The sequence below is a fragment of the Strigops habroptila genome, chromosome 12, assembly GCF_004027225.2.
Source record: "Strigops habroptila isolate Jane chromosome 12, bStrHab1.2.pri, whole genome shotgun sequence".
Lineage (NCBI taxonomy): Eukaryota > Metazoa > Chordata > Aves > Psittaciformes > Psittacidae > Strigops > Strigops habroptila.
The window spans coordinates 10,892,548-10,917,123 of NC_044288.2; the positions used below are offsets into that span (position 1 = coordinate 10,892,548).

A 24,576-nucleotide genomic window follows, 5' to 3' on the forward strand; every position below is an offset into this window, starting at 1 on the left:
TTTATAGATTGAAGAGGTTTTGTTAACCTTACTAGTCTTTCTCTCTGGGGAATTTAGATGTGTAGTAACAGTTGGCAAATACATCTCTGTGAGTAACCAGTCAAAGTGACCTGTGAAGTTGTTAATTTATTTTTTTTTCAGAGGGGGAAATAAAAGGTTTGGGCAAAACCTCTTCACCCGATTCCAACCTGCATTGTGTGTTAAATGAGTCAGAGGCTACTTCTATTCACTGCTAGGTAAAAAGCAAATATCTCGCTGGCATTTAAAGCTGGGTGTCCTGTATGTACCTTGTGCCAAGAGAAATCAGCCTTTCTTGTCCTGGAGTGCTCCCTGCCCTGTTGTAGCCAAGGACTGTTCCTTGTCTGACACCATCCCAAGAAATCCTACTCATCTATATGATAATCTAGTTCATAGAAATTCCAAGTAGGAAAACTTGGAAAGTTACTTTTGCTATAGATACTGTAGTCAGAGGACGCTGGTGATTGGAGCGTCACGGCAGTGCACTAAATCAGGCTTTTCTAAATAGCTTTATCGTGGAAATGCTGATTCCATTTAACTTGCCAAATTTTGTGCTTTGGCCTGTGTGATTCAGAGCTTGTGTTTTCCAGACCCTGCTAAAATAAAAAAACCAGACTACACTCAGTGATGGTACTGGCTCTAGTTTCCACTGGAATCTTAAGCAATGTTAATCTTCTGATTTAGGATGCAGAACAGGCTATCTGCTGTGTGTGCTGAGGCATGTGTAAAAGGTCCCAAAGTACCTGTGAATTGTCAGCCACTCAGTTAAATGTAAATGGTTTTAGATAGTTCATCATCTTAATGCTCAATTAGCTGTGGCTTGTGCTGGTCAGCCTTTCTTAGCACTTTGGGTGGGTGACATTGAACAGCAATAATCATTCCCCTTACTTTTGGCTATCTGTGTGTTAACTTTGAAGTAAAGAATTATCATCCTATGTGTTTTTATCATACAGGCACAGCAGAGATGGTTTTCTGTAGCTCTGTAGTGTGAATTCTCACTCCAACCACTTGCAAATGTAATAGTGAATCAGAAGGAAGGTGCACGCTGGAAAGCAGCTTACTTAGACTGAAAAGTGAAGCCTGCACAAGCTGTGGAGTGGAGGTTTGAGACTTGTGCAAGCTGTTTAGCATCTGTCCCCAGGCTTCCCGTGGGAACAGCAGAAGTCAAAACAGAGGGATGTGCCAGCCGTTTGTTGCAGGTAGACTAAACCACACTGTCTGGCTTTTTTAGTTTTGCCTCCTGTTTCTATATTTAGGGTTATTTTCGTCTAAAACCACACTGTGTAGTCTTCAAAGTCCAGCACAGTCAAAGGACTTGACCTTAAGATACCAAATAAGAAGCCTCTAGCTGATCATAGAATCATAGAGCACAAGGATCATCTGGTCCACCCTTTCTAGGCAAAATACGACCTAGGCTGGATGTCCCAGCACCTTGCCCACTGGATCTTAACAGTGTCCACCACTTCCCTGGGGAGATTATGCCAATGGCTGGTTGTTCTTGCTGTGGAAAATTTTCCTCGTGTCCAGTCGGAGTCTCCCCAGGAGTAACTCGTGCCCGTCACCCCTCTATTCCATATAACTACTTGTAAAAAGGGAGTCTACATCTTCTTTGCAGCCACCCTTTAAATACTGGGACATGTGGATAAGGTCTCCGCTGAGTCTTGTTTCTAGGCTGGTGGAGTTCTAGTGGTACATCACTTCAAAACAGGGAGCAAACCTTAATACAAGACAGCACAAACACGTACAATACCCCTGTGATAAGTGTTTTCGTGCTTTACAATATCTGGGCAGTTTGCATCAGATTCTTTTTGAATATACTATTACCTGCCTGATGGGGCCACATGCTCGAGTGTGCTCTACAAATAAATCTGTGAACACCATTTTTGAGCTCTGGATGAGTGCAAACCCAAGTGAAAGTCCAGTTTGGGATTCTCTTAATTCTCCTGTTCTGTGCTTCTAAAGGTAAGTCCGGGGCTGCAGTTTCATCAGCTGGTAAATGTGGTTGTAGGGCATTTTGGGCATCCAGTTAAAAACCAGCATTGCAGCCACTAGCAACATACAGCATTGAAATATGTAACGATATGTTTTGTGTAGAACAAAAGAAATCAGTCTAAAATTTAATTAGTTAATTTAAAAACTGTGGAGGCAGGAGATCTATCCCAGCAGAGACATGTTGCCAGGCAAGATCTGGGTTTTTTTGGCTGATATTTAAAAGCTGATCTTTATAGATGGAATTCTCCTTAAGTTTCCAGTAAGAAATCAGAGGTAAATATAGTATGTTAAACCTGGAAGTACAAGTTAAGGATGCAGGATCATGCTGTGCAGCTTTGCTTTCTGCTTTGCCCTGTAGAACCCGGGTAATTAACAACCTGAGGCACCCCAAGTAGGCGTGAAATATTTAGCTTTTGGGATTTATTCTTTGCCTTTTGCCTTGCTGTGTAGTTTGATAGACTTGTCCAGGATCAGTTGTGATGGCCGTGTGGCGTTGGGTGTGGAAAAAGCTCGGCCCCTGGTTGTTGCTTGAGGGAAAGGGAAATGCAGGAGGGCGAACGCCCATAGAAAAGCCCACCTATGGGTGGGAAATGTGAGAGGAAAGATGGGTCCTGCTGGGTCCCCAGAGTGTTGATGAACCCAGTGTTCAGGCAGAGCAATTGGATGAATGAGCCCCCAATTTTGGGGTGCTCTTGCAGAGGAGCATTGCGCTGGCAGCTCCTCCTTGGTTACTCAGCACCAGTGCTGCAGCAAACTCCCTGTGGGTAGCTGGTTCAAAACCATCTGTGGACTAAGAGATTAAAGCCAACACACTGAAATACAGCAGTAATCCATGGGAAGGGTAGCATCAGATACAAAAGGTCTCACTGCTTCCAGGTGGAAGTGGTGAGTTGTTTCCCTGGCTCAGAGGGAGAAGAGTTAAACCCCTATTTAACACGCAGGTTGTGATGCAGCACAGCACATGGCCGTGTATTTTAAGCGTACAGATGCTCTCCGAAGCTTTATGGGAGCTACTCATCTTTTGAAAGCAAAGCATGTAATTAAAAGCTTCTCTGAGCTGGGGCCACCCTGCTTCTCATAGCACCATGTCCCACATTTCTGGTGTTTCACTTGTCTTTCGTGTTTCAGTACGTTGACCTCCAGTCCGCTTGAAGAGAAACCATTCGGAGGGGGCTGCTGCAGGTGCTAAGAGGCTTTTTGGGAAGGCATTGCTCTAAAGACCCAGTGAATGGTGTATTTGTGCCAGGGGCAGGAGTGTGACTGGCAGAAGGCGAAGGGAAGGGATGGAGTGAGCATTTGGGGCCCCGTGTGTGTCATGCACCTAACAAACCAGTTACAAGAAGTCAATAAATGCCCATTGGTCCCTCTGGCATGCTTGTGGTTGGGAAGTGGATTTTGTGGTCAGCTTGAATTTTGGTTCTGGTAAAAGAGCATATAGCAGATGTTTTCTATAAATAATGTTTCATACAATCGTTAAAAAGTCCTTAATAGAACTTTCCTCTGCAATAGAAATGATTCTGAGTATCAACAAGAGCAACAGAGGGCATGCACAAAAGCTTTCTGGATAAATCAGCTAGCACTCCAAGTGTGACAGGTTCTTCTGGGGTATTATTCCAACTATTAAGCTGTGGAGAAAAGTCAGATTATTCCTGGGTTGTTCTTGAACATTTATTTCGATAAAGGGTGCAATGCAACACGTGCTCGATCAGATTCTGAGGCTTTTGCCAGCAGGAATTCTTAGAGCAAACTCATTAAGGCTGGTGGCTGAAAACAAGCTGTTGTTACTTCAAAATAAATCAGAAATTCCTGATTTGATAAAACTTGATTTATTCAAAAAGGGCTGAGAGAAACACACTTGAATTTATTCTCGCTTTCTACATTAGAGTAATTGCTTGGAATCACACCGCTTAAATTTGGTTCAGAGGAGATCAAAATTGGCCACCTATCAAGGAATAAAATATTTCAGCCTGTTGTTGAGTAGTTTAACTCACTTGAGCAGAATAAAACATGGTAACCAAGACAATGACATGGAAGTGTTATCAACTGTGCCATTTCAGTGTAAAAAAAGCTTGCAAACAGGCTCCTGTACATATGCATTTTGTCTGTGTGCTCGAGTGCAAGTATGGTGTAATTGCATTGTAAAATCTCATTTAGGTTAAATCAGTTATGTACATATATACACACAGCACGTCTGCTGTACTTTGCATGTTAAGAACAGATTTAGGGGCACAGCGGCTGACACAACTCGAACCCCATTCCTGTGATAGATGATCCGCTAGCAAAAATAGAGTGTAGGACTCTGGATTTCGGGAGAGCTGCAATTTGGTTGCATGTTGAGCCACTGGGCTTAAAAGAAAAGCCCTTTGCCCGCCATTTCTGGGGAAATACAAGTGGGAAATGCGCTGTAACTGCAAGATTGCTAGAAATCAGCATCTGTAGAATAGCATGTCAGCTAACAAGGTTAAGCAGAAGCTTTTAGACAAAGTGGGATAGCTAGTAATATGAAATAGTGGGGTTTTCTGGCAATCAGTGTTGAATCAAGCTGTTACTGTATTGATAAAGCATGCTTCTAATCATGCTAGGTTTATATAAAGAGCAAGGAGTGGGGGTATTGTGCATTAAAGCAACTATTCCTGTAGAACTGTGGTTTATGGCTTGCAGAAGTTACCTGCTTTGTACAGAACTCGGAGCACTCTGCTCTCCTCTTTCATTAGTTTGCATACTATTAATGATATTTATTTTCTCTCCTTCCTTCTCCCCATCCTGATTATTTTGGTTTCATGCCCTGGCAAACAATTTCCTTTGTAGCTAAAGAAAGTTGAAGGCAAAATTCCTTCAAGTATTTAGTGGTTCACATAACTGGTAACTTCAAACCTGATCGATGATGCAGTAAAACATTAAAACCCCCAATCTTAACAGAATCACAATCAAAAGTCTAAATAAATATTTTTCCTTCCCTCCTCCTGCCTGGCAGGACTCCCACTGCATTACAGCAGCAGTGGAGAGAAATGGGTCTGGAAAGTAAACTCATACCCTCAGCGTGGAACCGTTAGGTAAATATACTGTGGGTTTTTTACATTTGATGCTATGGTTTCATAAACACGGGTAACAAGCTCCACCAGATGCCCAAATCAGAGATGGTTGTTAATGCAAATATCCTTGTATGGACACTGAATGGGTGGATGATGACATTTGCATACATATAGAGCTTAATCTGGAATCACGGGGCGATTTTGTAGCACAAAACTGTGTAAATTAGCTAAAGCATTCTATCGAGTTCATAACAGAGCTTTTTATTTACAGCTATTCCCATTTGCACACAGGATATTTCTCGGCAATCTTTTCCTGCGATGCCGCCTATTACTCTAAAGAGGGTCACATCCATTCAGCAACACATGGAGATAATGCCTTATTGCGCGGGGGTTCTGGTGCCTGCTACTGTTGTAACCCATCGTTGCTCTCTAGTGTCAGACAGCTTGTGTCCTCCACGGGCTCTTGGCTTCTCTGAGCGATCTGTCGTAAGGAAGAGTAGCAAAGAAAGAGTTTTTCAGCTGGCAGTTAATGAAGAGCACAATGAATGTCACAGTCAAGAACAGAAAGAAAAACAGGATGATGTAAGTCACCAGGTCTGGCTTATTTATTTCCCCTTCTTTTAACACCCGGGCTGTGGACATGTAGAAAGCTGAGGAGCTCACGGGTCTCGGTGTGCTGCTCAGGTAGGGCGTGTTGGTCTGAATGATGAGGTGAGCTTCAGTGGCACTGGTTGAATTTAGCAATTCACTATACATGTTCTTGCTTAAATATCCTCCACGGTAGAAGTAAAGCAGGAGAGCAAATGCAGTCAGTCTTTGGCATAGGAAAGAAATAATGTTCCTGCTTGTAAAAGGCTGAAAACCAGCCGCATTTTGTCTAAAAGCAAATGAATTCACTTGCGTGGCTCAGGGACTCTCTTTTAAATCTTCTTGGCTCATATTTACAGCATTCACCCACAAATATGAATCACAAAATGATACAGGTACCTCGTGTCCTGGCCTTCGTTCCCCCAGCACACCTCTCGTAGGGAAACACTCTGGATCATCTGCTGGTCAGCCGGGATGGGCTGGGAGCTCCGGGAATCTGCCGGGAGCCCCTTGCATGGGAAAAGGCTCTCCCTATCCCAGCCCTGGTGGTGGCAGCTGGGCAGTGTGGAGCCCAGGCTTTGGCTGGCAGCACTCACCGTCCATCAAGAGAAGGCACAATGGATTTCCAGCTGATTTTGCAAAGTGGGATGCTCACAAATCCAGGGTTAAATGGCATCCGTGGGGAGAGGCAGCTGCTGCTTTGAGATCCTGCTGGATTTGCCGTCGCGGTTCTCTGCCTCAGGAGGCTCTGTGCTGTTGAAATCCCGGTGCTGTGAAGCATTAGTTGACTTTCTTTAATCCCAGTTAACGGCGAGCTGTGGAGCCAATGTTAAAGCAGCTGAGCTTCCTGCTTGATCTTTCCAGGCATTCCTTTCTACTGCTCTGAGAAAAATAAATGTAAAAAGAAGAAGATAAATCAACCACTGTCCCTTTGTTTAGAAAAGAAACACCAAAAAAAGCCTCCCTGGGGATGGAAGGGAGGGTCAGTGCTTTGGAAACCTCCCCAGTGCCCTCGGCTCGAGCTGCGAGGTGGGACTGTGCAGGGCTCTGTCAAACATCACTTTTCTCCCCTGACAGAAGCTCCACCGCAGCGTCACTTGCTACCGTGGGAAGGGGAGAACTATGCACAGTGGTGCCGACCGCTCTGCAGCCCGTGGTGCATCTGGCAGTGACACGATGCTAGAAAGGAAGAGATCTCCTGATAAATCCCTGTGAGTGCCTCAGGCTCTGGGTAGAGGTTTTGAGCTGGGGGAGGGCAGTAGAGAACGGGACAAAAAGGAAGAAAATTGCCTCAAAACCTGCCTGTCTCCCTCAGACCTTTATTGTAACCAGAAAATGTCTCTTTTCTTCACTTCCCTCCCTTCTGGTTGGTCCCCAGCACCCTCTCCAGCCCGACAATTAACATGTTAATTCTCTTTTCCCATCAAATTGCTTTTATGCTGCTATTAGCTGCTGGCCGCTCGCCAGCTCTCGCACTCCCCTGCATCAGATAAGCACTGTTCATACTTCTATATCAACACATTGCACTTGAAAAAGGGGACAGGGGACAAAGCCAGGGGGTGAAAAGAGGGGGGAAGAGAGGAGAGCTTGGGAACTAAGCAGGGGAAAGGGTGAAACACCTTCTGCAGTCCCAGGGTGCTGATCCAAGCAACCACTAAAGCTGCTTATGATGAGCTACTGCAGGCAGCGGTCCCGGGTGGTTAAATGTTTCACTTAGCGTAATAAATGTTCCTGCAGGGAGAAGGAGAATGGGGAGAGGAGAAATCTCCTGGTCAGTTAGATTTAAATGAAGTGTCTGGTACAGGGAAGCACCCTCTGAGGCCTTGGTCAGCGTGTTCTTCATCTCCTGCCAAGCTCCAGGCACTGCAGTTAAACCCCTTGTGCGTCCAGTGTGCTGGGGCGGTTGAAGGCTGTCGCATCTCTGTTCACATCCTTATGCATCTGCCCTCGGAGAAGCCGCTACCTGTGTGTGTACCTCTGAGTCTCGGGGACCTTTTGAATTCACAAGTTTTGAAGGTTTTCCTGATTCTTTGTTCCCCTCCATCCTTTTTCAGCCTCAGTGAGCTGGCCCTTCCGCATGCAGTTGTCTCCAATGCCTGGAGGAGACTTTCCCTGCTTGTACCTAATAACATTCCTCCTGGGGACACGTCTCCTGCCCGCACAGCCACAGCAGTTACACCTATTTACTCTGTGTGGGTTCAAAGAACAGGACACCGAGGCAGGCAGGCAGCTTGGAAAAGTCAACAGAGTCATAAAGCTAATACAGTTCGCGACTGTTTTATCTGTCATGTCTCTTTGAAATAGGAGTTTTGAGCAGCATGAGGTGGCTGGCTGCAAAGCTGGACGATCCCATCTTCAGTGCTCTCATCCCTCATCTGTGTTTGAGTTTGGTTAAACTTTGCATCTTTAGTAATTTACTTTGTTGTTTCTATTAGTCTGTAGGAAAAGCAGGAGGGCATCGGGGGGGGTTGAGTGCTGCAAATAGTCTGGGCAGTCTTAATGCTTCACATATTTCAGCCAAAAGTTTGTTATAAACAGATTCTCTGTGAATGTTGCCAACTCTGCAAGAGGCGGGGAAATACTACAAAAGATGCACAGGATGTTGTAGTTGTGGGTGCATTTTCCGACTGCACAAAGTGTGGTTTTGGGCAGCCCCATGGTGCTTTGTTTGATGGCTCGGAGTCAATCTAGGCAGAGGAGGAGAAGGAAGGGCTCTGCCAGGGCTCTTGGTGGCCATGTGCTCATCCTCCACCTCCCTCCATCCCTCAAGCCCACGGGGATGTCCCTCTGAGCCATTGGAGGTATCCCTGCAGGCGGACGGGACACTCGCATCGATGGGACAGTCACTGGGGTAAATCCTCCGTGTGCTTTCCAAGCACCCTGTGTGCTCACAGGCTTGGGAGTGCACAGAATTCCTCCTGCTTTTTGGCTGGCTGAAGCTGATATAGAGTGGATGAGAAGCCCAGGGAGTGAATCAGATGTGTTTTCTGCAGCACTGTATCCAGGCTTAATCTTTAAAAAGCTGAATTGCCATAAATAATACCTTAATTGCAAAGATAAGAGCTGATCCTTTCCCTTTGTTCTCTTTAATTTGGGAAAGCATTTAAAGTTCCTGGTAATTTTTCCTCATTAACTTGTTTCTTATTTAGTAGTTTTGTTCATGTTTCTTGTTTTCTTTTTTTATTCCCCAAGGTTTCCAGCACTTAATGGCTTGTTTTGTAAGGTTTTACTTAACGTGCTCTGGCAATGATGCTGCAAGGACAAACATAGAGCCTCTGACACTGGCTGGAGCTTAGCAATAATAAACCTTTGAGTGTTGCAACTTGCTGGCGTGTTTGGCAGCCGGGTCAGCATCACTGGCCCTGGTGGCATCGCAGGGCTGGAGAGGGTCTTTGCAACCTGTGCCAATGCCACATAACCCTCGTAGTGAAGAATTTCTTCCTAACGTCTAATCTCAATCTTCCCTCTGGCAGGTTAAAGCCATTCCCCTTGTCCTGTCCCTACAGGCCTTTGTCCAAAGCCCCTCTCCAGGTTTCCTGTAGCCGCTTTAGGCACTGGAGCTGCTCTGAGGTCTCCCCTTAAGGAGCCTTCTCTTCTCCAGGCTGCCCCAGCCCAGCTCTCCCAGCCTGGCTCCAGAGCAGAGCTGCTCCAGCTCTCGCAGCATCTCCGTGGTCTCCTTTGGAGTTTCTCCAGCAGCTTCATGTCCCTCTTGTGTTGGTGCCCCAGAGCTGGATCAGGACTGCAGGGGGGTCTCACAAAGAAGGAGCATGCGACCCTCAGCCCCTCTCCACTGCTGCTGCTCCCTGGGCTGGCAGGGTGATTGTATTTGCTTTAACGATCCTTCAGCCAAGCTGCCACCAAACACAGCACAAATCTTAGGGGTGAGAACCACTTGGGGTTCAGCCACGCTGTGAAAGGCTGGAGCCTTCCCCCTTTTCCAGCCTGGTAAATAATGCATGATCTCTCACTTGTATGCTTACACAACCCCTACGGTGATAAATATCAATGGAAGGAAATGAAAGTGGAAAGAAACGTTATCTTTCTCAGTAATGCAACCATTTACAATCTGTGTTACGATCCTCCTGCTCTTAGGAGTGAGCAGCAGTCAGAGGGATGTTTCTATTAGCAGAGCAGAATGCAACAAATCACAGGCTGTAACTTTCCAGTGACGCAGAAAAGCAGTCTTAAAACCATATAAAGGAAGGAAAATAAAAATAATATACAGAGATCACGTCCTTTTTTTAATCACTCCAAAGGAAAGTACTTATTTCCAGGTGCCTGAGAAGCAGGTATTAAGGACTTTTTTTTTTCTAGGGTCATAAAACTAAGCACTAGACACCTAATCCGGGGATCTTGCCTTTGGTGCTTAAGTATGGGGCTGGATGCCTGAAGAAATTGGCCCAAGTGCTGAAAGGTCTTGAAAATATTTTGTTTCAAAGCCTGTGTGTAGCCAGTTAGTTAAAACCAACTTCTAACATTAGGTTTCTCAGGGCATGTTTGCACCAGCCAAAGCAGATGCATTTAGAGCATTTCAGGAGAAGTCTGTGAAAAGCAGGAGCTCGTGTGCCTTTGATCAGTGCTGCATCCAGATCCTTTGCTGTTCTTTGGGTTGTGAGGAGCTTCATCAGAGGATGGGGATAAGCATCCTGCACCTCCTGCCATCCAGGTAAGCTTTGCCACTTCTCAAGAGGATGTCGGGAAATAACTCTGGCTGTTTGGGGAAGGTGGGAGCATCCCAGCCTACCTGCCCCTCCCTCCCATCACTAGTCCAGCATCCTGCAGCAGCTCGGCAGAGCTTCCAAGCTTTGCAGTGCTAGGATCTGCACCCGTAGTGAAAGGTTTTGTATCCTTGTGTGGTAGGTGTGCGGATTCCCCGTGTCCTGACAGGAACTCTCATTCTCTTTCTATGATAGCTCAGTGTGTACAAAAGGGAAAGCACATCTTGAGTTTCATGCAGCCAGGAGCGGGTGGGTGCTCATCCAGTGGTGCTGCAGCGGATGCAGTATCAGTACATCCACGTGTAGAACATGAGCAGGAAGGTGCTTTAGAAGTAAAAGCAAAAGGTGTAATTGTAAATAAAGGTTGTCTCTGGTACCTCCTTTACCCTTAAACTGATTTCTAGTCACAAGCACTGCTTTGTGAGCTGAGCTGGGTGTGGAAGGGGCTGCAGATGCTGTGCTGGGCAGGAGGAAGTCTCCCAGCTCATCAGGTGTGTGTCAGCTCAGTCCTCAGGCTGCTGCTCTGGGGCTGCCCAGACGCGTTGGCTTGTGACTGTCTCACTTCTGTCTCTGCAGCACAACGATGCTCCCTGGGGCTGGCTCCTGCTCCAGCCTGCCACTACCCAAGAACAGGTATGTGCATTAACAGCGCTACAGTGCCTGTGTTCCCAGCTTTTAATCCCAATTATTGGAGGTCGAATTTTAGTTCAGAGAAGAAGGGAGGAAGTGTTAAAACTCACTGTGAGGTTTTAGTTTTGAATGTATTTTGGTTTTGGTTGTAGCAATCCCTTACCAACCTGCAATATGAATAAAGGGCAATGTCTGTCCCATCCTGAATATACTCTCTGGGGATCAGAAACGGATCTGGGGAGGCTGTGGGGAGAATAGAACTTGTCATCTCTCTCCTATTCATGTCTCTTCTCAAAGGGAATGAAATGAATCTTTCTGTGGGCTGCTGCACAAAACACATCCCACCTGTATATATAACCCTCCTCCTGCCTGTTCCACTGGTATGCTGTAAAGCTTCATGTTTAACCATAACATTAGCTTTGTTGTAGGGAATTCAGATCAGGAGGGACTGGGGGGTCCCCATCATCTTTCGAGAACTCAGCTAAAAAACCCTCTTCCTTTGGCATTGCCCTGCTTCTCCCTACCTTGATTTTGCCAGCATTAGTGGTATGGGATGAGACAAAGATTGTTTGGGAAGCTTCAGAGATCATCACAGGGTTCTTCTATTAGCTGAGCCTGCCTTTGTTCATGGATTCTTGCTCGTACAACTCCCCTGTCTGGTGTCAGACTTTTTTCCTCCTTTCTTGCAGGCACTGGGGCATGGTCTGTCAGTGATGGGAAGCTGTGGCTGTGTCTATCAGACAGCAGATGACAGGTTGGGTGGACAGGGTTCTTTCTTCTCTGGTTATTGATTTTTGCTTTGTTTTTTTAAGGTCAGTATCAATTGTAACTTTTGAGGGGAGTCAACACCAAGTAGAGAGGGTGAGTTATTAAACCTAGGTGATCCCCATGGCATACATGTGGAGTTTATCTATCTTACCCACCGGGGTACCCCTGCCTCCCTGCACACATGGATAACTCTGTCATCAGGTTCTGTGCAACAAGGTGTCTATATTACAACCCCCTTCCTGGCTTGAAAAACAGGCTTAATAATAGTTCTTTACCCTGCAGGGCTCTGTAGGATTAATTACGGAAGGTGGCAAGTGCTCTGGTGCAGTAAAAAGGACTAAAGAACCACCTAAAAGAGGGAGCTGAACCCTGGGGGTGATGGAGCTGAAATCTTTATAAGTACCGACAGTCTCTGGAAGGTTAAACCTTCATCCCATTGCTCCCACACAGCATGCCTCCCCCTGCAGGGCAATCCTCGCCTCTGAGCAGCATTAGGATTTGCTGCATGTGTGCTTCCCTGCTTCTGTAAGTTAATAAAGCAAATGTGTTGCTCAAGGTGGGTTATTTATTACTGGTCTCGGCGTGAGCTCAGCCTGCTTGCAGCGTTAGCTCAGAGAAATAGTGATCATATTAACAGAGCTGGATCCTTGGTGCCCCACGGTGATGGTAACAGCAGCTTAGGTTAAAGAGTGAGCAGCGCATCACACTTCTTAGGCTGGGCATAGACCTCAGAGTTTTAGATGAACTTTGTTTTGGGAAGCCCAGACCCTCAGTGTGCCTGGCTACTGCTTTAAGGCATAGTTCCATCTATAGCTGTAACAAAAATGAAAAGAAAATGGAACACATGTTCCTCAGCACGCCAGGGAATCAGCGGCTTTAATTGTGTGTGCGCTGCTTGATAAAGGACAAACAGTTTTATGATTTCTAATTTGCCATTCATAACAGTCTGACTCAACAAATCACATTGCTGCTTGTTTTGCTTGTTTTTATCTCAAAGGTCTTTTCGGTGTCAAGATAGAAACCTGTAAAATACATGGAGCATCTCAAAGCGGTGGCCTGCCCGTGGCGGGGAATGGTCAATCCTCAGCAGAGCCAAAGTTTCCATCAGCTGAACTCTTATGTCCCAGACTGAAGTAAGTTATCTATAGGATGGCAGAACAAAAGGACTTGTTTCAATTTTTTTGGATGAAATCCTTAAAAACCCCAACCTTTCCCTTCTTCTTATGCTCTCCTAAACCACCTGCAGATGTCCAAGGAGAGGGTAAAGTTGTAGTTTTAATTCCTACTGCACAGCTGATCTGAAATATTTGCACTGTTCATTGAACAATTGCCCAAAAAGGGGAGAAAAAGGCTCAGAGACCTCTACGTCAGGTTTCTGTATCTGTTATTCTTTATTCCGTGACGGAATCTGGATCTTGGAGAAGGATTTGATGTATTTTATCAGTGCTCTATATTTAGGCTGCCTTTAATTAAATAAGTGACTACACAATGTCTCAAACCTGGAGCAGACCCAGGTTTGAATCAGATAAAATCAGTCAATTTTTCTCGTGTTCCAGATTCCTAAGGATCCCCATAAACCCTCTCCTGGTTCCTATGGGAGGTCGCTGCTCAGGCCTTTATGGAAAGCCAGGTTTGCTTTAGGTGATTTGTGTGTTTGTATAAGCCAGAAGAAAGAGGAAAGCCAGGCAGAGATGGGAAAAGAGATCTGTGAGCAGCAAGCCCAGCCAGCAGCGTCTGCTGCAGGGGAAACCACTCTTACTCATCTTCTTGGTTCTCCTGTTAGCATAGCTTAACCTTGTAAGTCCTCTCCACCCTCTTCATTAACTGATGGCTTCGTGTCTTTGGCTCTCATTGCCTAAGACTGTAATTATTATTAGTCAAGGCAAGGTAGCTGCCCATGGTTGCCAAATGGGATGGGACTACACCATGCTGGAACAGCCTGTTCTTTGGGAAGCCATGGAGAGGTGACCTTGCCATTGTAGGGTTGTGGCTTGCCTGTGGGTATGTGGCATCCTGGTGCCCACTGGTGACCACTGAGGGAAGATGTGAAACACCCTCAGCAAAGATGGGCTGAAGCTTATGCTTGCTGAATATGCTTGGAGAGAAAATCTATCAGCATGTGACAGGGATTATTTTAATAATCTAAAATCTTATTGCTTCTGGAACATCTGCTTTTTCACAGAGCAAACAAATTGGTTTAAATTTCATTGCCATAACTTCATGGAAGTAAATTTGAAAAGCTCAAAAGACAGTGTCAGTATAACAGTATCATCTTCTTCACATCTGTAACAGTGCTCATAAAAGGAAAACTGCAAGAAATACAAAGCAAAGAGGAATACTTTAAATCTCAACCGCTTGAAATACTTACAATGCCCTCCCCCTTAGTAAAATAAAACTTCACCTGCCTTTTAACTTTGCAGAGAAAAGTGGTGTTACCAAGTGCTGTTTCTTTTTGAGGTGATGCAAAAAGATGTTGTTACTTAGTCGTGTTCCTTGCCCAGATAAAGGCAAATACATTCCCGTTGCATTTTAATTAGTTCTCAACTCATGCTGGTGAGGAATACAGTATGGTATTGTCATTAAAATTCATGCTCTATAATCAGTACAGTTAGTACAGTTTGAACTGCAAGCTAAAGGACTTTTAACTTTGGTTAATAGTGGAATTATCTAACCCTTGCTATCATTTAACTCATTGTTACATTTTTAAGTAGAGAGAAAGGTTGAAAGGTTGTGATCATCAAGAGAAATCGCTACGTCAAGATCAGAAAGAGAAAGGTTGTGATCCTTCTCAAAGGCTACATCAGGCCTGCCATTAATTATGAATACTCATTAATTATAATAGATCATCTGCCATAAATCTCTTTAACTGAACTTTTGAACTGAACTTCAGGAGGGCAATTTTGACAAATATAGGAGGGACTGTCCCTTTTAAAATGCTGGGGCTTTATCTCTTGTGGCATCCGTCTTTAAAGTTAAGCAAACTGACTAATGAAGTTAAGAAACTCATTCTTTAGGAGATCAAAGTCATAAAATTCTCTCAATTCCCTTTGAGACAAAACTGTGAATTGTAATTGTAGGAAAGAGATTTTTCCCTGTAATTTTTTTGTTGCATTTTAAAACTCTCTAATTGTTCCCCAAGACAGTTTCCTTTGTATTGTGCTGTAAACTGATTTGCTGAACTGTCAGAAACCTAAGAAAAGATCTCTAGGACAAAACCTATCATCTATTCTTAACAACCAAAGTAACACCCTATTTCTCCTTAATAAAACCCAGCACAGGCTGTTTGGTTTAAGAGAGAGCTCTGCTAGTGTTAGAGTACACAAAATCCATGTTCATAGAAAGAGGGGGATAAATCTTCATATTTTTGTTTAGCATTTATACCTGTCTTCTCCACACTGAGGTGCCTCTGCCTTCTCTTTTTGTTCAGGACCCTTTGCTGAATGTTTAGAGGGGTAAATTTCAGATGAATTTCATAAAATCAGCCTTCCCAAGTGTATTTTTGTGTCCCCATCCATTCTGGGGGAATCCTGGAGAATAGGGAGAGCCGGAGACATTTGCCTGTTGGACCTCAGGAGGGCCTTGTGTGCACAGGCAGTGATAACTGCATAGTTGCAATACAAAGAGATTTGGTAGTTTTTACCTAGCTTTAACTAGAGTTTTTAACTCTTCCAGTGCCAGGCTATTCCTAGAGCTGCTGTCGTTGCTTTGCCCTGTATTGCATTTAGCTGCAATATCACAGATCTCTCTGTTATCCACTCTGTAGCCTGCAGGTGCACAGCTATTCAATTTCTGAAAGATTTCCATAGAATTAGTTTTCCCTGTGATATTTTAGAGAAATCTTGTAAGATGAAAATGTTGCATAGATATTTTTTAATGGTTATTTAGAGAACAAAGTGTTTGGACATGCTTGAAAATACCACCGGGCACCTATTTGCATGTGTAGGTGCCTAAATAGCTGTGAAAAACAACCATCTGGTGTCTCTGGACTTGGAGTCTCAGGAAATATGTAGGCTACTGAAACGAAGAGAATTTAGGCACATACATTGCTTTTGGTGATCTGTTCAACTCTTAATGTCTCTGTAATGTGTGGAGGAAGAATATACAAAAGACTATGAAAAGCTCCAATACCTTTGTACTGCCTGCATGTGTTTTACAGATAACCTCATGGAAGATTAGCAGGAAAGAAGTGTTTTCTACAAGTATTCTGCCCTTCTCTTCTAACATCCCTTAGAGCTTTTGCTTTACACAATAAAGAATTGCTTACTTGGTGCCTAAACAGCATTGCCAATTACTGCAAAGTCAATGAATTTCTGAAATACTTTTGAGCTACCTCAAACTGCTTCTCTTCCTTAAAGTTTTTTATTCTTCTATCCTTTTCTAATAGAATTTCAGATTTGGTCTTGTAATTTATGTGAAACTCCGGGGTTGGCTGTAAGAGAGGATTTGGCCTCAGCATGCTGGAATGCAACCCATTCTGATGTTAGAAATCACTCCTGCTTTATGCATGCCTTTACCTGGTGCAAAAGAAAGAAGTGTTAATCCCTGGCTGCAGGATATTTTCTGGTCAGTGCATGATGTCACTGCTGCAAAGAGATATGAAATCAATGAATTCAGAGCAGAAGATCATATTTTGCAAGATTTGGGAGGAGGTTCCCACTGAGACCTGGGTAACTCCCAGTGCTGGCATGTTGGGGTTTTATGTTGGGTCACTAGATTAAATGGACCCTGAGAAACAGTGCCCAAAACCCACTCCTAAACGTAGGAGCTGTTCCAGCTTCTACAGGAGAAAGCCTAGGACAGGGAATTAGTAAAATTATTATTAATTTCAATGTTAACTCTTTAAATACAGGACAGTGTATTGATTCTGAAACTCTTACATGACCGTTTTCCTGCAGTGTTGGCAGTATTTAATCCCAAAATTAATTAGATACTGATGCCAGGCCAATTCCCTGACTTGCACATTGTCAGTCAGGTAGAAATCCAAATGTTCACCCACTCTCTAAATCAGTTTATTTCTCTCTGACACCATCAGAATCCCATGGCACATCTTGTGGGATCATGTGGGAGAAAATCAGATAATCTCTCCTTTTCACTCTGATGTAAAAAAAACCTCCATGATTCTCAACTGTATAATCATTTCCTATAAAATAAATTACTTTATCTGTCTTAATACTGTCACTTTTCTGTTCTCCAGTGATCTACTTCTCCCATCTGTGTGCATAGCTGTAATCTTTTCTACACCTACTCTATGTATTCTCGAGTGTCAAAATCTCGCCTCAATCATTCGTGTCATTAGTCTCTTGCTCCTGATGGGATAGCGGGCAAAACATCACAGTTCCTTAGGCCTCTGGATAATTTGTGGGCTCATTTTGCTATCAGGAATAAGGGGTGACTGAGTTTTATGTTTTGTCACCTGAAATTTTCTGCTTATTACTCTCGAAGAGACTGGGTATTTTCATTGCTCTATGTGTATCTTGTTTTCACCATGACTGCTGCTGCAGCGAAGTGTAACTTCAGGAGATATCCACGTTGCCCAAATCCCGGGAAAGTTGACTTGCTCTGTCTTATTGAGTAATTCTGTGTGACTCACGCTTTGTTCTCTGATATAATTTTTTACACTCATTTGCAGAATATTGTTCAGACAATTGAGCTTACTTACTCAAATCACCATCTTTTGTAGCGAGACAGAGCAATCACTTCCCTCTTTCACAAAGCCATAGCAAGATCAAAGAGGTGACCCATAAATGAGGACCATCTTGTTTTCCTGAAAATACAGATTATACTGGGTGAAACGATATAACTGAAGGATGAAAGAAACCCTCTTGGAAGCTATGCATCTTCATAGCTTAATGTGACAACGTGCCTCTCCTGCTGAGCCATGACCTACTTTGCTCACAAAATGCTCTCATTACCTTCCCCCAAATGCGAGACTGTCAGAGCCTCAGGAATTCTTCACCTCGAGATCCGAAGTGTCAATCACTAATGAATGATCCTGCAATGGTTTCCTTGTGGATCAGTACATCAGGCGCTGCCCTGCTTATCATGTCTCATGTAAATACCTCCTCTTCTCCTGCGGTTGCTGTTTGTTTAATTTCTTGTCTCTGCTCCAGATTCCAGACTGCGCCCAGCATCCACCCCTCAAGTTCAGATCTGGGTGAGATTTGCCATATTGTGAGAGATTTGGATCCTTTTTTTGGACTGATTTTTGTATCAGCTCAATTAAAATGTTTTGCTCTGATAGTTCAAAACATCTCTCTCTCCCCCTCCCCTTTCCTTTTTTTAGTACTGTAAAGAAATCCTTTTCCTCTACCCAATATATTCTGTGCATCACAAACAGGAGACAAGAGATTAAGTGACAACAGCCGTGGGAATGACCTACAACATATGGGACATTTGGTAATTATCCAGTTTATGTTATGTAAGAAAGAAAAATCACACAGCTCTGCTAAAACATGTAAATAGAGGGAAGGAAAATGATGGCAAATGACTGCTCCCAAAAAGAAAGATCCTTAACTCTATGTTCCTATTTTTTAGGCTCTTCAACAAATGCCTAAAATCCGTTTATTGAATTCAAGTTGTGACACAGCAAAGGCTTGGCTTGGAAAGGTGTTTATTGATAAGAGATGTTTGCAGCATGAATACCCACAGCTAAGAATGATTTGCAAACATGGGACTGCAGGGACTGGCTGTAAAAGGAAGCCTGTGCTGATCTAACTCTGCTCCTGTTGGAGCCAGGGGAAAGAAGACAGAAGGGTGAGCTGTGGACTTTCCAAAATCCTCCTGCTCTCAATGTGTAGTGGTTTATGTCCAAATGAGGCAGGCACTTATACTTCCAGAGGGGTGAAGTCATCAGAGTAGGGCAAATTTACAGCAAGGAGATCTGTAAAGTTCCATAGAGAATAGATCTCTTAGTAAAGAAAAATCAGGACATTCTGTCCTACCAACAATGGATGTCAAATTGGACATTGAAATACAGTGCATGCAATGGGGTGAGTCTGCAGAAGACCCAAAACGAAGCTGTTTTCTCTGTCACTGTTTTGGTTAGAGTTTCTCTCTAAAAAGAACCTGACATTTGCTGCCCTGTCTTGAAGATCTGCTCTGCATCCCATGTTCAAACTCTTAGTTAAGTGTCACGGCCCTCACCTGTAAAGACTTGAGTCTGTCCATCAGGTTGTGCATTTGCAACTCATAATTGAAGGGACTGATCACAGCAGTCATCCACAGGGGAGCTGGGCTCCTTGGGAGGACAGCTCAGCAGAGCTCTGAGGAACCTCTGCCCTGGCTCTATGAAGAGTGTTGGTATCTGCCTTGGTGCTAGGAGAAATGGTTGGTGGAAAGACTACCCACTCCTGTGATTTCTACATGGAAAATTACTTATGTTGTTGAACCTAGTAATTCATTGGAAAGCCAGCTTGCACACATAGTGATTTAAGTACCCTGAATTAACATACAAACTCCCTCTGGGGGCTGGTCCAGTGTGTAATTTCCTCCCTGAAATTGGAACTTCAAGTTACATTAAAGAGTCTTCTTGCACATTTATCAGCTTGAAATTTGGATATGACTATGTTGTTGGGAAGTAGAACTATTGTATAATAATATATACCATTATTTTCTAAGATGTGGGTCTTTATAATTGAAGATGATGTGTACAGAAGTGGCAGAGTGAAAGTCAAGATATTTATAGACCATTAATAATACAGCCCAAAAGTTCAGTCCTGGAGTATCCTGTTGCTGGAAGGTAGAACCTCCCATATTTGAAATGATTAAAAGTCAGCCTTTACAATAATTCTCAAACTCTTTACTTCATAGTTACAAATTCATTTTGTGTTATGCTTTGCCTGCTTATGATACCGCTTTATTTGGATTTACAGAACTCATCCTTGCATATAGCAAGAAGCTGTCTGCGCTGTATCTTCTAGGAATAAAAAGCTGTAATCTGCTGTACTCAGGTTAATAAATGTTTTATTATTCACAGTTCCAAATACTCTCTGGATGATTCTCAGCAGCTCCACTTTCTGAAAATGCCTGATTCAAGGATGAAAATTGTCCTTCGAGTTATGAGAAAGAAACACAACCCAGCACTGCCCTTCCTCAAGTAACCTGCAAACAATTGCAGAAGCATTGCTGCATTTTGCTTCACAAGTGGTGTACTTGTACTCATTGCCACACGTATTGAGAGAAGTTTCTTTGTAAGAAGTAAGTGACATATAATAAGTAACTCCTCTCTGAGCTTGCAGGAACCTCAGCATCTTCCATGGCAGCAGAGCCAAGTAGTGACATCCTGTTCACCTGCGTTCTCACCAAGGAATTTTACGGAACTCCTTGACCACGAGGTGACTCTGTGGCTCTGTGATGGAGGGACGATAACCAGATCCCTTTTGGTCCCACTGCTCTGGGCTTCTCATGGTCAGCCATAAGGGTGAGAAAAGGTGCAAGAAGAAGAGAGTTTGGGATAGACAAGGAATTTTTTCCTAGCACCATCCAGGGCCATCTTGATCCTCTAGAACTGGGTGTTCATCCAATACCCGGTTGGCTGGGTTAAAAAGTCTGGTGTGGTATGCAAAAGCAAGTGAAGGGCACTGGGTTATAGCTCAAACCACAGTCTACCATGGGAGTTCATTTGTCAATAGTGGGTCACATGCTGCTTGCTTCCTTATTTTGAGCTGTTCCTTACTCTGCAGTTGAGTTCATTGATTTCATCAGGGCTACTCACACTGTTATGTACAAACTGTTGTAAGTAAGGATAAAACAATTGTACCCTAATCCCCCAACTGTGTTTCAGACCTCTTTGTCCATCCCCTAAAATTTTGATGTCATCTAATCAGGCTGAAAAAATGAATTGTGTAAAAAATCTTGGACTTAGCTATAAGACTTATATATATATAAAAAATATAAGTATATATATAAAATAACTATGAAACTATCTCTCAAAATGCTGCAGACTCACTTTTCAATATGCAATTTTCATTCTATTGAATTTTTTGACATATGGTTATGTAAAGCATCTAATAGCAAACTCTATCCATTTCCACCTTCCAGAAGGCAGTAACTTCAGGAGTTAATGTGAGATTATTTTTAGCATGTATTCAAGTTTATTCATGCTGAAAGGTGGTACTTATCTTTTGTAATTTTAGAGTAGTTATTTGAATAAAAACATGAGTGTGGTTCTATTTTAACTGCCATGTGACATTTGGGAGCTAGTTAAAACCTCACCCAAGATGCAAAAATCTCAACATTTTTAATTTGCAACGTCTCAGTGGTACACAAAATACCTGTACATGTGTTTGGACCTATGTCTGTAAATGCATAAGATATGAGTAATCTCCTTTATGCTAAGAGAATATTATACCATAAACAATGAAAACATCCATCGGCCAGAATAAAGTGCAATTTTCAGTGTTCTTTGTAGGAAAAGCTTGTTGAAGTTCAATTACCCTTTTGAGTGCAAATTCCATATTAAACTGTCACTAGAGAAATGGTTAGATAAAAATCTGTGGCTGAGTATTTTCCCTAGAGCTGGGTAAGTATTTCTGTTAGCCAAGTAACTGAGACCTTTTTCAGTTCATAGACTATCTGTGCAGAGGTTGCAAGTTTCTCATGTTTTGGGGCCATTGTTTAGATAAGCCTTATGCTGCTGCTTCTACTCTCTGATGGAACAGTGGAAAACAAAGGGTCTGCAAAATCAGTGTGTAACTTTGGTGGAAGGAGTTTAGCTGTTTGTCCAAGCAGACATGCAGGGGTTTGGCTGGGACAGGCAATAGGCCAACAAAATACATTTTGCCCAATTTTCTTTGTTCCAAGTTTGATTTACAAGAAAGGGAAAATAAACCTCCTCTTCAGTGATAACTGTGGGTCTGACAGTGGGAAAAGCTATGCAGTAAAAATCATAATTGAGTCATGATGATAATGAAGTTATAGTTAGGCAATACCAAGTTATCCTCCTTCCCTTTGCGGGCAATGCATGACTGTACATTTTGATATTCAAGATAATTTGGGTTGCTCCTACTTTGGGGTCTGTATGATACCTCTGTGCAGTATCATCTTGCAGAAGAAAACATACCAAAATTCAGATTATTGGCGTATTTTACAGCCTCTTTCACAAGCGAACATATCATAAAAGTATTTGTTCTCCTGGGTTCCTTGGTAGTAATGTTCAAAGAGGCATTTTATGATGCATTTCTCCGGATCTATAATTCTATTCAGTGCGTTTTGAAAGCATTTTCCAGCTCATGAGTCCTAATGAAACAGCCCCGTATGTGCCTGTTCCCTCGACAATAAACTCTCCTAAGTCCCAAGCAGCATTTGGCAGTTGGGATCATGTCAGTGCTGTAGGTCAGTGGAGAGCAGATTCACAGCAATTCCTCACTGTGCAACCAACTCACAGGAACAGGAAAGTTTGTTCCACTTTCCCCTTGCAGCAGCTGAGAGGTAACAGACCCATTACTGTGAGCACAGGCTGTTTCCTTAGACCATTATCCATGAATGGCGTCAGGGCAGGCTTGGCAGAACTGGCCGCTCTGATGGAGGAGGCTGGACCCAGGTCTGCCCAGGGCTGTACCTGCCTCTCCGGTGGTATCCCAGCCTCAATACATGCCTTCAGGTCCTCCCTAGAGCTGGTTTGGCTCCCAGCAGATGACAGCAGAGCGGGTGTCTCCAGTGCTCATATACGTGAAACAGCCTTTACTCCATCAGGGATGACCAGGCTGAGCCCACCATTGACTGCAGCCTTTGGTGTCAGGGCAGAGGAAGGGCAGCTCATTAGTTCATTTGAATGAATAAATTCGTTTCAATGTGATACTAATTTCCATACCAAAATTGTGTCTTTTCCAAATCCTTCACCTAAATGGAGTATTTCCATGTCTTATTAGTAGAGCTAATTCCAGAACACTGTAAAAAGGTCATGGACTGAGTGATCTGTCACTGGGTTGAGACTTGGCAACACACACGGATGCAAAGAAAATCCTCTGATGGAAATCCTCTTTCACTCAGTTACAGTTATTTTCTCATCCATTAGAATTTTCTTAGTGAGAAGAAGCTGCAAGAGATGCTCCCTCCCTCTTAGCATTGCTGCTGAGTATGAAACAAACTTCCATAAAACTATTCGTTAAATGAAGGAACCATTTCATGCATGCTGCTCCCAGAGGTCATGTGGGAGCTGCTGTGCTTCTTGTACCTTAATTTCAGTATTATTTGGATTGTGGTTAATGTATTTAGCTCCAAGCAGGTTACTATTTTCTATTTACCATCTATTCTTGCTAAATTCTTTATCTTCAACTTTATATGAAGGCTGCCTTATTGCAAAGCTCTTATCAAAGACATTCCTGTTCAAGTAACAGAATCTCAATGTTCTGATTTGGTTTGGTGTTTTTACAGCCAAATATTTCCCCCCATCTCTCTGCTGGCACAAGAGTCCATATGAGCCCCCCCTGCCCAGTGACAGATGTGGACCCTGCAGGATGTCCCATTGCTCTTGTCCTCTCCTGGATCCTGCTTCAGGTAAACTATGTGCAGTGTTGAACAGAGCCTCCATCTAACCCTTTTTAGAACCATTTCTCACAAGGCTCATGGGATGCTAGCCTGGATGCTGACAGCTTTGTTACATTCTCTAACACCTCCCTGACCTACGTTTCGTTTGGAGAGTGGCCACTTGGGAAGGCTGGACCTGGAGGTGTCAGAATGAAGCTTTCCAAGTACAGCAGAGATGTGATTTATCAAGTACACTTGGACAAGCAGAAGAAACACCTCTGTGCACAGCTGTTTCATCCCTGCTGCTAACTGAGGGTATGTAATCCCCTGGCTGTGGAGAGAAATCAGGCCATATTTCTTCAGCTGCTTTGGAGATACCCACAGGTGCAGTAGGATCCTTGAGCTCGATAATTCTCTGTCTCTCTCGATGTGAAAACCAGTTGCTTTTTATTGTGCTTGTCTTCCGCGGGAAGGTGTCAGTACCATCTCTCCTGCCCCTTCACCATTCAAAGATGCATTTTAATCTTCCGATAGAAAGCTTGTTAAACATAAAGGTCTCTGTCACTGGTCCACCCTCACAATAATGGTTTGTATACACCAAAGAGCCAGTAAAACATTCCAGTTATTTGAATAGCTGCACTTTTAATCCCTTCTCCAGGGCATCTCCTCTTCAGCCCCTGGGCCTTCCTCATCTTGCTAATCTGTTTATTGAATTAGTAATTGGTAAACTGAGGCCATCTCCTTTCTTCCCTTTCCATCTGCATCCTTCCTTCCCCTCAAGGGCTGTGTCACTGTTCTTGCATCACTACTGACAGAAATTTCTCCACTCCTGCTGCTGGTGTCTGCATTGAGTTTTTCTGCATTTGTGAAGCAGAGTTTTGAGAGGAATTACCTAAATCTGGAGAAACACCACCATGAATCAGACCCATTAGCTCCTTGATGTTTTATTCTTTTGTTCAGCTTCTCTAAATATATTTGGTGGGAAGTGACGCAGTGAGACAGATCCAGAAAGTCAGGATCCAAACTTCCCCAGCTAAAGCCCTGGAGCAGCATGTGAATTAAGTACACAATAGGAAACAGGCTCCTGTCCCTCTCCTACTTGTTGCTGGAAATGTGAAGTTTGCCAGGAGTGAAAGCAAGACAGGAACTTGTCCCTGACCCTGTTACAGAAGTCTCAATACATGGTTTTGTCCTAGGTGGCAACGTGGCAATCAGCAGGAACTGCTGGCAGCAGGTAGATGGTAGCTCCTGGGCTTTGTAGATCTACGTAGATCCACATAACATGTTGCTTTGTTTTGAGCTTCGAGAAAGCAAGAGAACAGCCCAACTTCTGCTTTTGCAGGGGAAATGATAAGAAGCTCTTG

General features: G+C 43.6%; 1 protein-coding gene and 1 long non-coding RNA gene across 2 annotated transcripts; one reads left to right on the forward strand and one right to left on the reverse strand.

Annotated features, from left to right (window-relative positions):
* Window positions 1-3,820: 3,820 nt before the first annotated feature.
* SMIM32 (small integral membrane protein 32) lies at window positions 3,821-7,320 on the reverse strand. The gene is made up of 2 exons (XM_030504824.1): window positions 7,250-7,320; window positions 3,821-6,512 (listed from the first exon to the last, which is right to left on the reverse strand). Exon 2 carries the CDS (start codon window positions 5,796-5,798, stop codon window positions 5,478-5,480), a length of 321 nt encoding a protein of 106 aa, XP_030360684.1. The 5' UTR covers window positions 5,799-6,512; window positions 7,250-7,320; the 3' UTR covers window positions 3,821-5,477.
* A 1,998-nt stretch (window positions 7,321-9,318) lies between these two features.
* On the forward strand, window positions 9,319-21,147 carry LOC115616018. Its single transcript, XR_003994204.1, has 4 exons — window positions 9,319-10,981; window positions 11,668-11,732; window positions 12,744-12,879; window positions 19,722-21,147. It is a non-coding gene; the product is annotated as an uncharacterized LOC115616018 (long non-coding RNA).
* Window positions 21,148-24,576: the final 3,429 nt, after the last annotated feature.

Excerpts from the sequence above, each read along its gene's own strand:
- SMIM32 (XM_030504824.1), bottom strand. The coding sequence starts at position 5,798 with ATGTATAGTGAATTGCTAAATTCAACCAGTGCCACTGAAGCTCACCTC.